Source organism: Kogia breviceps, chromosome 5, assembly GCF_026419965.1.
Source record: "Kogia breviceps isolate mKogBre1 chromosome 5, mKogBre1 haplotype 1, whole genome shotgun sequence".
NCBI lineage: Eukaryota > Metazoa > Chordata > Mammalia > Artiodactyla > Physeteridae > Kogia > Kogia breviceps.
In genome coordinates, this window is record NC_081314.1 from 147,716,490 (window position 1) to 147,730,358 (window position 13,869).

The 13,869-nt window shown below is 49.9% G+C and overlaps 1 protein-coding gene across 2 annotated transcripts in view; it reads left to right on the plus strand.

The window, feature by feature from the left end:
- The first annotated feature begins 8,946 nt into the window (after positions 1 to 8,946).
- TRAPPC10 (trafficking protein particle complex subunit 10) overlaps positions 8,947 to 13,869 on the plus strand; it is a 91,548-nt gene continuing 86,625 nt past the window's right edge. Inside the window, exon 1 of one of the 2 annotated variants that reach the window (XM_059064774.2) lies at positions 8,947 to 9,181. In XM_059064774.2, the coding sequence (XP_058920757.1) occupies positions 9,115 to 9,181 (67 nt within the window). In that variant the 5' untranslated portion in view covers positions 8,947 to 9,114. The remainder of the gene's footprint in view (positions 9,182 to 13,869) is intronic. The other variant, XM_059064776.2, reaches the window with a different exon arrangement.

Below are 13,869 nucleotides of genomic sequence, written 5' to 3' on the forward strand. Positions count from 1 at the left end.
ACAAATAACTCATTTTTGTTCTTTTCTATGGCTGAGTAATATTCCATTGTACGTATGTGCCACATCTTCTTTATCCATTCATCTGTCGATGGACACTTAGGTTGCTTCCATGTCCTGGCTATTGTAAATAGAGCTGCAATGAACATTTTGATACATGACTCTTTTTGAATTATGGTTTTCTCAGGGTATATGTCCAGTAGTGGGATTGCTGGGTCATATGGTAGTTCTATTTGTAGTTTTTTAAGGAACCTCCATACTGTTCTCCATAGTGGCTGTATCAATTTACATTCCCACTAACAGTGCAAGAGGGTTCCCTTTTCTCCACACCCTCTCCAGCGTTTATTGTTTGTAGATTTTTTGACAATGGCCATTCTGACCAGTGTGAGGTGATACCTCATTGTAGTTTTTTTGTTTTGTTTTGTTTTGTTTTGTTTTTTTGCGGTTCGAGGGCCTCTCACTGCCGTGGCCTCTCCCGTTGCGGAGCACAGACTCTGGACGCGAAGGCTCAGCAGCCACGGCTCACGGGCCCAGCCGCTCCGCGGCACGTGGGATCTTCCCGGACCGGGGCATGAACCCGCGTCCCCTGCATCGGCAGGCGGACTCTCAACCACTGCGCCACCAGGGAAGCCCCTTCATTGTAGTTTTGATTTGCATTTCTCTAATGATTAGTGATGTTCAGCATCCTTTTATCTGTTTGTTGGCAATCTGTATATCTTCTTTGGTAACTCCTTCCTTCTCTCCTATCAGTTATTTTTGTTTTTCATTTACTAATCTTTTAATTCAGTGATGAATTCATTTGTTTTCATTCTTCCTCTTTTAAAATTTGATATATTTGAATTTAAGGCGATGTGTTTTCCATGAAACACTGCTCACAGGTCCTAACATGTAGTGCTTTCATTATCTTTGATTTTTAGGAATTGTGCAGTTGGCTTTATATTTGCCCTTTGACCCAGGTTGTTTAGGAAAAAAATTGTAGATTTCCAAGTAGGATGCCTTTTCTGTTTCCTTATTTTGTTATCAATTTCTGGTATTATTGCATCATGATCAGAAAATCTTGTATTTTCCTACAGTTTGGAAAGTTACTGAGGTTTTCTCTGCGGCTAAGTGTACGGTCGGCATTTGTGAATGTTCCAGGGCCACATGGAGAGGTGGTGCCTGTCCCGTAGCTATGCTGGAAACGCCTCCCTCACATCAACCTTACTGATCATCTCGTTGGGCTGTGAATGTGGTTGCTTTTGCACTGGTTCTGCCATGGACTCAGAGGCAGAGTCAACACCCCTCTTAACAACAGAGCCAGCCTTTCTCTGTGTCTCCTGACATGAGGATGTATCTTTTTGGGGGTATTTTTTGGCCATGCCGCAGCATGTGGGATCTTAGTTCCCTGACCAGGGATGGAACCCGTGCCCCCTAGAGTGGAAGCGTGGAGTCTTAACCACTGGACTGCCAGGGAAGTCCCTGAGGCTGTATCTTAAACAACGGTCTACAACTTTCCTCCATGCAGTAGCCTTGAAGAAAGAACATGGTCTGTCTGAGGTTTCTGGGAGGACAGCGTAACTTCCCTCCCCCTCGCCATCTTATCTGGCTGCCTGGGTCTGTAGAAATCTCTGCAAAGGAAGGGCAGGGGTGAGGAGGAGCCCGGGGTCAGAGGTGCCTGCTGGGCCTGGGGAAGCAGCCCTGAGCCCCAGACAGCAGCAAGGACCCCAGAGAAAACAGCGAGCCCCTCACTCAGAAAACCTACCTGGGGCTTCTGTGCCAGCTGTGGTAAGAGCAGGGCAGACAGACACTGGCAAGCTCACCACCGACACTGTGTGGGGCCCAGCTGTGTCGCCTTCTGTCACGTTTGTTTTGGAGCTCCTGGCCTGTCCGGTCAGGGACAGCCGGCGGAGACATGAGGACGGCCAGGCCATGCCAACCGCCAGGCCTCCTTCAGGGCCACGGTCCTCAAATATTGCTTCCACATTCATTAAAGGATTCAAGGGAAAAAAGGGTTTTCTATTTATTAAGTACTCTTGATGTTCAGAACAAAGCATTTGGGGACTTCCCTGGCGGTCCAGCGGTTAGGACTCCGTGCTTCCACTGCTGCGGGCATGGGTTCGATCCCTGGTCGGGGAACTAAGATCCCACAAGCTGTGTGGCAAGGCCCCCCCAAAATATTTTTTAAATTAAAAAGCAAAGCATTTATTACGCGTGATTTTTCTGAGCCAGCCGAGTTCCTGGTCAGCACACTAAACAGGAAACATTTAGGTAATCAACGAATCACTGCTTCTCAGTGACCAGGCCATGGATGCATCTATTTCAGACTTCAGGGCGCATGCGCCTCCTTCATGACGCGGATCAGGCTGCGTCTTAGGTCGGGTGTGAGCCAGACTTGGCGCAGGTGGGTTTTCTTTGTCGGTGGCCCCAGAAAGAGGAGGAAGAGGGTGGGGGAAGGGGGGGTCAAGGACCAGGCGCGCAACGGTGACTGTCATCGAGCTTGCTGTCTCCGCGGGCTCGACCTGCCGCCGGGCCCGCTCGGGAGCCGTGCACCCCACACTGTGAGGTTTGCACATTGATTCCCCAGCTCATTGGGGGAGGGCCTGGTGGTGTCAGTTTCCCACCACTTCCTGCTCAGCCTGCTCTGGAGGCCCCAGCGGGTCCTGGAGGTGGGACCCTACCCGTGCCAGGGCCGGCCAGCTGCAGTTGAATCAGAGCGAGCTGGGGGTCTGGGGCCTGGGGCCCCCTATGTGTCTGCTGGAGTCTGAGTCACCACGCAGGCCCCTGTGACCGGACTTTTCCGGGGGAAGAGACACACCCAGAGAGCTGGGTTAGCTGACCCCGCCCTTCCTGCTTATGCCCGTGGAGCTTGGTGCCTTTGGAGGCTGGCATTCTGGGCGGCTCAGCCTTTCCACCCACCACTCTCTTCTGCCCCCGGCCCCCGATATTAGGCGCGCCAGTAGCTGGCACAAGAGCCACTAGCCCTGCTTCCACAGCTGACTTCTGCCACCGGGGAAGAGGGCGGCCCCCTGGGCTGGAGAACAGCCCGAGCAGGTGGAGGGCGGACGTGTGGGGACCTCCCGCACGGTGGTGGTTCCTGTCCCCACCTCCTGTCTGCGTCCGGCAGGGACCCAGGTGAGAGACCGGAGGTTTGGGCATGGAAAGGCCTCTTGGGGGATAACCGCAGCTTGGAAGGAGAGGGCGAGAATCCAGGCTGTCAGAAAGCCAAGAAAGAAGCAACTGAGCTAAAAATAGGAGCATTGAACAGAATATCCGGAAATGCCATCCACAGTGCCAGGTTTGATTTCATTATTGCTAATTGTTTAAGTCACATTATGCAGAATAAAACCTGGGAAGGGGATATACTGTGTCTATACAAACGAATGTGGAACGTGATGCACAAAGCCAGTAACAGTGAACCGTGACCTGAGCCCATCATTGAGCCTGAGAGGAGGGCAGGTGGGCTGGGGCTTTCCCCCCTGGTTTGTCTCCCGGCTCCGCCCTTTAACCCGCTGGGCCTCGGGCGCCTCCTGTATAAAATGGGGTGAGGCGAGGCGCCACCTGCCGGAGCTGTGGCTTCCAGGAGCTCCCGGAGCGGCCCGACACCAGGGGCTGTTCTCTGAGCGGCCACCGGGCGAGCACTTCCTCTATCTGTTCCTCCACTTCCCATCTGTGAAATGGAGATGGGAAAACCATCTCAAGGATTCTGAGGGAATTAATTGCAGAGCACACATGTTTTGGAGGGGAAAATTCTATCACGATCCCTGCTTTCAGCTGAGAAAATTGAGGCTCAGGAAAAGGGAAGGATGATTTGGAATCCAAGTATCCTGCTCAGAATCAGCTACCTAGCCAACGGTGCGGTGCGGCTCTGTTCTCGTTTGTATACAGTCGGGCAAGACAGTTTGATGCATTTCTGTCCAATCTCTTTTGAAATAGTTTTTTTTTTTTACTTTTATGTAGTGGTGATCATATCACACCTTCATGTTTGTTAAAGACTTTTTTTTTTTTAGCTTTTTAAAAGCCAGTGTTTATTCCTTTTAAAATGTTCCAGAGACTTTAAAAAGGTCCAAAGGCCTTAAAGCTATCCAGGTTTCAGATAAGATAACAGGCAGGCGCTGACTGTTGGTTTCTCTGTTGCTAAAGCCTCAGTTTCAACCTGTTCAGTTCTGTTCCTCCACGATTCCAGCTGGGGAGTGGCGGATTCCTCCGACTTTCAGCAAACTTCAGCAAAGGTACCACGCCAATAAGGAGGGGAAAACAGTGCTAGTAGCAATCATCGTCATGGCAAGGGAGAAAGTTTTATGATCCAGGAATCCACTTTGACAATCAACATTATACGATTTTCCAGACTATCATAAACACCTTCTAAACACTATTTTATTTATTTATTTATTTTGCGGTACGCGGGCCTCTCTCTGCTGTGGCCTCTCCCGTTGCGGAGCACAGGCTCCGGACGCGCAGGCTCAGCGGCCACGGCTCACGGGCCCAGCCGCTCCGCGGTATGTGGGATCTTCCCGGACCGGGGCACGAACCCGTGTCCCCTGCATCGGCAGGCGGATTCTCAACCACTGTGCCACCAGGGAAGCCCTAAACACTATTCTGATGGTGACATAATTGTTCATCAAATAAACACAACATAATTTATGTAACAGTCATTTTTATTTATTTTCATCGTTTTCAATTTTTGGCCACTGCCAACAACGCTGCCACGTGTGTTTTTATCCATAAAGGTTTGGGAGAGACTGTTTCCTTAAAGAGATCTAGAAGTGGAATTGTTGGGTCAGAGGATGAAAGGGTGCTACTGCCGTTTAAAGAGGTGGCATCTCAGAGAACGCACCGAGGCAGAGAAACGACTGTCCAGGTGTGCTAGGCTGCTTGCTTTCCCACACCCTCACCTGCCTCAGCCCTCCCCACCCCCAACCAAGTTTTTATTAATTTAGTAGAAAAAAAGTTTATATGGCATTTCCTCTATGACTCATGAGGGAGATTATCTCTCCACATAATTATTACTACTCCTATTTCCCTTTTGTGGACTATTTGCCCCCCTGAGGCTACCATTTAGGGAAGGCTTGGTTAAATGTGAGGAAACACCTGCCCTAGAGGGTCAGGACCACTCTGCCTAGCGCTGCCCGTGGCAATGTTCCTGAACATCTGGTGAGCAAAGGAGGTGCAGTGAGAGGAGCTGGGATGCTGTGGAGCGGTAAAAGCGATACACAATTTACCTGGTGGATTCTTTGGAGACTCGTGTGTTACATCTTGAAAGTCAGTTGAGTTGATCAAACTTCTATTTTGAGACCACGTAGATTCATACACAGTTGTATGTAGAGCTCCCATGCACCCTTTATGTCATAGGGAAAAACAAATCTGACTTCATACTGGATCTTTCTTTTACTTCAATCTTTATGTTCTATTGCTTTTGCTACAAGTTAATCAGTAAAGGGATGTTGCCTATAACTTAAAGTAAACATAGTGGCCCATCTCCCAGAACCCTGCCTCCCCTATGCATGAGCTTAAGCTAAAATACCTTTTCTTCAGTTCACCAGAAACACCCTGACCAGGCCCACCTGTAACTGGCTGCAGGAAAGCAGAAATTGACACATCCCCTCCGGGAGTCTGGCTGGAACCAGGAAATATTTGCAACAACTTACGTCTTTATAACTTTACTTCCTCACCTCCCCCTCTTTGCTCTGTAAAAGAAACTAGCATCCAAACCTGTGCAAGACGGTTCTTTGGGACACTAGTCCACCCTCTCCTCTGTCTGCTGGCTTTCCCAATAAAGTCGCTATTCCTGCCCCAACACCTCATCTCTCGATTTATTGGCCTGTGTGCAGCAAGCAGTACGAGCTTGGACTTCGTAACATTTACCCAGGTTCCCCCAGTGGCAGTGTCTTGTAAAACTCTAGCGCAATATCACATCCGGATGCCGACACTGGTGCCGTCCAGACTCACAACATGCCATGCACACAAGGTCCCTCCTGCTGCCCTTTTACAGCCACATCCACTACCTCGTTACCCCCACACACCCCTTACCCCTTGGCAACCAATAAGCTGTTCTCCACATCTATAATTTTGTCATTTCAAGACTGTTCCATAAATGGAATCATATAATATATAACCTTTGGGGGTTAGAGTTTTTTCTTTCTTTTTTCTTCTTAAAAAATTTTTTTTGGCTGCGTTGGGTCTTCGTTGCTGCACACGGGCTTTCTCTTGTTGTGGTGAGCAGGGGCTACTCTTCGTTGTGGTGCACAGGCTTCCCATTGCAGTGGCTTCTCTTGTTGCAGAGCACGGGCTGTAGGTGCGTGGGCTTCGTAGTTGCAGCACGCAGGCTCAGTAGTTGTGGCATGCGGGTAAGTAGTTGTGGCGCACGGGCTTAGTTGCTCCGCAGCATGTGGGATCTTCCCAGACCAGGGATCGAACTTGTGTCCCCTGCATTGGCAGGCGGATTCTTAACCTCTGCGCCACTAGGGAAGTCCTAGAGTTTTTTCATTCAGCATAATTCTGTCAAGATCCACCCAGGTGGTTGTGTGTATCAATAGTTCAGTCTTTTTTGTTGCCACGTGGTCTTTCACAGTGCCGATGGAGCACACATCGTTTAACCAGTCACCCGTCAAAGGACACCTGGGTGGTTTCCAGTTTCAGCCACCAGTAATAAACCTGCTGTGAACACGTGCTGGATCACCTTCGGTTTTAGCACAGCCCTCTGTGGAGAGGGCCTAAGGAGTGGGGCAGAGCAAGCCCAGGGGGGCCTCCCCTTAGACGAAGCATCTGCAATATCCCAATATATAATTGAACAGGCTCTCTGCAGCCTGAAAGTGTAATGGGCTACCAGGAAAGACCATTTGGGCTCAAGTTCCAGCAACCTTTAAAAAAACAAATGCTCAGCAGAAAAGGATCTGAAAGAAAGAAGAATGGACATCGATTAATAGAGATAGCATCATTTTCACCAATATTGAAAGGAATTGCTAAACCAGTATGTGTGCTGAATTCAAGCATTTTCTAAATTCCCATGTGAAAAAGAAAAAAATCTCTGATAGGTCTGCTCAGGGGAAAAATAGCCCAGGAGTCCCCTTACTGCCCTTGAGCCAAAGTGTTGCCTGGTATAGAGTGGAAGAGCTTTGACCTCCCCTTCCCTCCATCCAGAAAGAAAATCCTTCCAAACAAGAGTTGGCCAGTGGGGCCAGGCCACAGCATTGCCGTGAAGGAAGAATTGTTAGTGTCTGTCTTCTCAGAGTCTCTCTGGACTTAGTTCTCTGTTAGAATAGGCTAAAGATGTGGAGACCTGGCCTTGGAGTCTACATTTGGTATCTTCTGTTTCATATTTTATTTTTGTTATTTGAGTAGATGTGAAGTGATATGTCGTTGTCACTTTAATTTGCGTTTCCCGGATATCTAATGGATGCTGAGCATCTTTTCATGTGATAACTGGCCATTCGTGGTGGTCCTCTCTCTCTTTTCCCTTTTATTATTTTTTTATTTTGGCCTCACCGTGCGGCACTCGGGATCTAGTTCCCTCACCAGGGATTGAACCCGTGCCCCCTGCATTGGGACCGTGAAGTCTTAACCACTGGACTGCCAGGTAAGTCCCTCTTTGTAGGTATTCTACTGAGGTTTTCCTGAGTCTCTCGATCTGTAAGTCAGGAGTTCACTGCTTTCCGTCAAATTTCTGGATGTCTGCCCTCTTCTCACTGTCTTCCTGGTAAGCCCTGTGGAACCTCAGCCAGTGAGCGCTGAGCGCAGCTGAGGCTGAGCCTTGCACTGAGCCGCACGCAGACTTCTGGCTCTTATCCCTACCTCCCTCTGCTCCGCGGCCCTGCCTCACAGGCTCCATCTGTCCTAGACCCTGACCTCTGCCTGCTCACCCAGCCTCAAAGCACAGCGCTGCACTGTGCACACACACTCGGCAGCTGTGTTCACACTCAAACTGTTCCACATACATTTACCTTATTTCATCTGCAAAAGTTACCCCAAACCTACTTTCCTTGCGTAAGAAAGGTACATGCGGTTAAAGTAAGGTTTTATTTTGTGGCATTCCCAGAAGGTGCCTACTCCGTGGAAGGTCCTGTGTGGCTGGGTATTGGGGGTGGGGACACAAGTAAAAGGCAGCCCCTAATTCAAGAATTTTACAGTGTCACGGAGACAGGAAACTAGTGTTGCGGGGCTGCAGAGAAAGGTGGTTGCTTCCAACCGCAGGGCAGAGTTTGTGGGAGTCGGCCTCCCGGGTGCGCCTTGAGGAGGACCGTGGTGCTGCTGGAGAGTCTAGGTTGCACTGAGAAGGTATGTAATCTTGCTCTACTTAATGGCACCAATATTACTTCATAAAAACAGTGTAACGAGAAACACAAGACCAAGAGTGTTGCAAGGGGTAACTGCCATTCAGCTCAGTGGTGGGAATTAACCTGGTGTCCTAATGATTCCCCCGAGGCATCGGGCCTCTGGTAGAAATAACAATGCTAGTCTATGGGCGGCAGTCCCACACAGGTGTCCACTTGCTGATGTCGGCGACTCCCGGGGTCCATGTGTCGGTGTCAGCGACCCCCAGGTGGTCCCCCCGTCCGGCTGTCTGAGACCCCCGGGTGGTCCCCGTGTCCGCACGCGGCTGTCAGCGACCCCCAGGTGCTTCCACGGGACCCGGGTCAGCGACCCCCGGGGCTGTCCTCGACGTCGGGCACTCCTGCGGGCGAGGCTCGTGGGCGCCCCGCAGCAAGTCCCGGCTGCCCTCCCCACGCCAGCCCTGTCCGCCCGAGGGCGCCAGCCTGGGGGGCGGCTCCCGGCCGTCCAGTCCCTACGGTACGGGACCCACAGCGGCCCACGTCCGGCCTGCGCGGACTTCGCCCCGAGGCGCGGAGGATACCTCCGCCGACACTCAGCCTGGACCACCTTTCCGTCGGAGGACCGCGTCTGCGTGGCGGAAAGGCCTCCCCTTTAAGGCGCGCGCCCCGGAAGCGGTACCGCCGCGCGCCGGCACCGGAAGCGGATGCCGCCGGCGGGCGGCGACGGCGGGCGGCCGGCTCGGGAGCTACCTCGCGCGGCCGGGCGGGCGTCGCTGTTGCGGTTGCGGCGCCGCTTAGGCTCGGGCTGGCCCGGCGCGGCCTCGGGCTGCCCATGGGGCGCAGGAGGCCGGGCCGGTGACGCCGGACGCCCATGGACACCCCTGAGGAGCCGGTGCCGCCGGTGATCTACACCATGGAGAACAAGCCTATCGTCACCTGTAAGTGCCCGGCGGCGCGGGAGGGGGCGGCAGCCGCGGCGTGCAGCCCGGCCCAGGTCGCCGGCCCCTAGGCCCCCGCGGCCCGGCCCCCGCGCTCCCGGCCGGGCCGCTTCCTGGAATGGAGGTGTGGCCGGGGCGGCGGCGGCTGCGGCGGGGTCCTGACCCGCGGGCGACCTCCGACCTCCCCGGTGCCGACCTCGTATCTCTCTCTCCTGGAGGCGATCTCTGACCTCCTCGGAGACGGTCTTCCGGTTGTCTGGCTGCAGTTGGACAGCGCCCGGGGCGCGGGGCGCCCAGGACGGAGGGCGCGCCCCGAGGGGCCCCCGCTGTGCGCCCCGTCCGGTCGCAGGCTGTGCAGCTGGCCCCGCGCGGGCCGGACTTTCCTGGCGGGGACGGTCTCCTCCAGGCGCACTGTTTCCTCCTCTCCCGCAGAGGGTCTCCCGGCTCTCGGTTGCGAGCGTGGAGGAAGTTTGCGTGCGGTTGTTGTGTTTGTTAGGAGTCGGGGGTTTGTACTTCAGTAACGTGTTAAGTAGTGGAAGACGCAGGGGACCCGTCGGCCTTGCCCGGCTGCACTTGCCTGGGCACAGCGGCTCTGCCGGGCCGGGACCGCGACCCAGGGCTCTTCCCCGCAGGCCGCTCAGGCACTTCCCGAGACGCTGGCACAGAGCAGAAACCCATTTCACAGATGAGGCTGCAAAGGTTCGGTGAGCTCATCCACGCTCTGGATCATTGGACTGGTGCCCCTTCATTTTGAGTGTCGGGTTTTTGTGGGATTTTTTTTTTTGGCGCCACATTTACGCATCCACAAAGGAATTGTTTTTATGTTACAGAAAAATTTCCTCTAATTTTTACAGCCATAACTTCGGAATTAAATACTTTCAAAAACACTGAGCTTAGGGGCTTCCCTGGTGGCGCGGTGGTTGAGAGTCCGCCTGCCGATGCGGGGGACGCGGGTTCGTGCCCTGGTCCGGGAGGATCCCACGTGCCGCGGAGCGGCTGGGCCCGTGAGCCGTGGCCGCTGGGCCTGCGCGTCCGGAGCCTGTGCTCCGCGACGGGGGAGGCCACGGCAGTGAGAGGCCCGCATACCGCAAAAAAAAAAAAAAAAAAAACACTGAGCTTATGGAAAGTGTTGAAATGTTGGGTGACATTTTGATGACTTGCAGACAGGTGTTTCAGGCTATTAGGATTTTTGATCTCTGACAGTGTTCTTATCTTCAGTTAGTTTTTTTCAGATGGTCTTCCACGTTTTGAAAGGAAGCACTCTTTCTACAGCAACATCCAGGCCGGCACTTAGGCCTTAGTAGATGGTTTTGTAGGTCTTGAGCCCTCTCTTGTTTTTTTCTCTCTCTTCTTTTCTTTCCTTTTTTTTTTTTTTTTTTAAATTAATGGATACTCTTCTTGTATGCTTTCTCTTGTCAGATCCCTGAGAAATTGTATATTTCAAGTTGAAGTCTGTTGCTTTATCTTTAGCTGATAAACTTTCTCAGGGAAATGGACGGTGTCACATCTAAATTTGGACACTTGCATAGTTCGAAACTGTTTTCTCTTTTCACCAGGACAGCTGCAAGTCTTGCTCAAGACTGTACCTTTAGTCGAGAGAACAGGTGTGTGTAGAGCTGATCTGGAGGCCCTGCAGTTAATTCCCAGGTGCTTTCTGTACCCTCAGGGAAGAGGAGCCAGGCTCGGGGTGGTCTTCCTGTTAGGTTTCAGTGTCTTCCAGACACTGGGGACTCCTCCCCACGTGCCCTGCACACTGTGAGTGCTGATCAGTATTGCCTGTCGAAACATTAACGAGTCTAATTATATCTCATACATACGCCTTAGCTTACATCTCATAGCAGTGTTTCTGTGGGCGTTATGTAAATACATATCTGAAGAGAAAGTTCACCTTTGGGTTGGGTTCAACCTTGACTAAACAGGTAAATCGTTATCCTAGTAGTGTTTGAGATACGGGTCTAGTGTTTAGTTTCATACCCACATGCATGACAGACAGCTAAAGGATAGTTTCCTTTCCTACAGATTTATTGTAAAAGCTATGTTGGTGGAGGTTTTTCCGTTGTTTAAAACTGTTGTCTGTACTGATGGTATCTCTGTTTTAAAAGGCACAACCATTCATTCATTGGAGTCTCAGAAAAGAAAGTGGCTTCAGTAAACTTTCAGAGAAAGTTACCTTGAAAATTAAAAAGATCCCTTTAAAAGTTAAAGATTTTTTTAAGTTTTAGGAAGGCTGACTTCGTTTTGGTGTGTCTGGGACTGAAGCTGCGGTAAAGCACTTGCTGTCCTGGTTTCACGTTATACTTTCTTTATCTTGTTCCATTCTTTCATCTGCACATGTGTTGAAGGGAGCCGCTCGTGTAAGCAGTGTAGACAGAGCTAGTAGGAAAATTGCTTTAAAAAAGTCCATCTGGAGGCTTTGCTGTTGTGTACATAGCTCCTTTAGTATGCAGCATTTTAGTTTTCCAAAGTCTGTTTAATACTTTTCCAGCCATTGCACCCTGAGGAGGTCTGTGTTTGTTCATTGTAAAATGAGAGCAGAGTATGTGCTCATTTTCAGTTTTTTTTCATAGGATTTAGAACGTTTTACTTTGAGTGAAAGTGAATTGTGCATCAGCGGTTCTGAGAAGAATGTAGAATGTTACCAGTTGAGGTAAATTTAGGAACTGTTCTTTTGTGGCCATGAGAAGAGTGGAAAGTCCCCAGAGATTAGGGGTAAACAGAATACATCATTCCTTGAAAACCTTGCTAAATTATTTTAATAATATTCTGAAGATACCTAAAAGTTTTAATGGCCTTTAGTCCGTAATTAAAATTTCCCGAAGCTGTTGCCTAACTGCCTCTGGTGCAGAGTGACTACCTCTGTGGGGGCTCTGCTTAGACTCCCAGGCCCCGTGAAGCTGCTGAATTCTGGAGGATGTGTCTGCAATGCACAGGGATGTGCACCGAGCAGTCTGCCGTACTAGTGGTGTGATGGCACTGGCAATGAATCACCTGGCCATAGCAATGTGAATACCTGTAGTATAACTGACTAATCATGAAAGATGCACAGTGAAACGGAAACAAATTCAGCAGATCCATTTGATCTAAATTTAAGTTAGAGCTTAGCTTTTTTTTTTTTTTCAACCACTGGATCAGTTCTCTGCTTTGGAATAAAGACTGAGGTTTCTGATCCAAGGGTATGTTAGGAAAGAGATGTTCCTTTTCCAGCTATCTCATTTAGCAGACAAAGCTATTGTAATTCCACTGATTTGTGGCTTTTCTTTATTAGCATATAACACATAACTATCAGTGTGGAATTGTGTAGTATCTGAAAAACAGCAGTGTTCATTCGAATGATCTGTTCTCACCCAGTCACATCGGATGGTGCTGCTTTAATTTTTCTCAATCTCTATATTTAGGGTTCCCAATCCGAGATTATGAATTTTCAAAGGGGGGGAAAGGCAACAAAACTGAGCAGATCCATAATGCTTTTTACCTGGTTGGGTTTTGTTTTTTTCCCCCCTGTAGGTTAAAGTTTTTAAATTTGCACATTGCAATTTTCTATCAAGCGTGAAAGTATGGTGCTTGTGATTTAACCACTCTCAGTTTCATTGCTGGAAAAGTAACTTAAAATGTCCTCTTTTTAAACTGATACACATAAATGCAGGTCTTGGTCCATATTGAATCCTTAAGCCAGTAGGGAATCAGCTATTGAGAAGTGGGAGAAACGTTTCTCCTTAGGAAACCTCGGTTCGATGGGTTGTATTTGGAGGGCAGGGGCTGAGGCATTAGTACCTGTACTTTTCTTGATTTAGAAATCACTTCAGGCTTCCCTGGTGGTCCAGTGGTTAAGAATCCGTCTGCCAGTTCAGGGGACACGGGTTCGATCCCTGGTCTGGGAAGATCCCACGTGGTGCAGAGCAACTAAGCCCGTGCATCACAACTACTGAGCCTGTGCTCTAGAGCCCAGGAGCCACAACTACTGAGCCCGCATGCCACAACTACTGAAGCCCGCGTGCTTAGAGCCCATGCTCTGCAACAAGAGAAGCCTCCACAGTGAGAAGCTCGCTCACCGCAACAAAGAGTAGCCCCCGCTCGCTGCAACTAGAGAAAGCCCGTGTGTAGCAACGAAGACCCAACACAGCCAAAAATAAAAATAAAAATAAAAAATAAATATTTTAAAAAGAAGAAGAAGAAATCGCTTCTACCTGTGTGTGGTTAGAAACAGGCAGGACTTACTGTGTAACTACTTCCTCATCTGTGAAATAGGGACAGGGATGGTACCAGTCTCAGAGGGTTGATATGGGGATTGAATGAATATGTGTAAAGCACTCAGAAGAGTGATGAATGTGCAAAAAGAATGTTAGCTACTCAGGAGGGACTTCTCAGTTTCCTCTGTGCATGGTGGCCATAGTGTCCTCAGTAATTTTTTCATGGCACCTCTAGGCTAAAAAGAATATTTAATAATTCCATTTATTAAGTAGTTTGGTTCAAATAATTTTATTAAGTATTATGTCCTAACAATAGTTATTTGAAAAAAAAATACGCATAAATTGGACGAAAATTTTTATTTCATTCTTAGATAACCAGAGTAACATATTAGGATGGTTGCACCTGTTGGGCACTACACAACTTCTCTAACCTGGAAATCAGACTGGACACTGCTGCTTCGTTTATTTGACAGTGGTGGGGGGTGATTCTTGGTCTTTTAT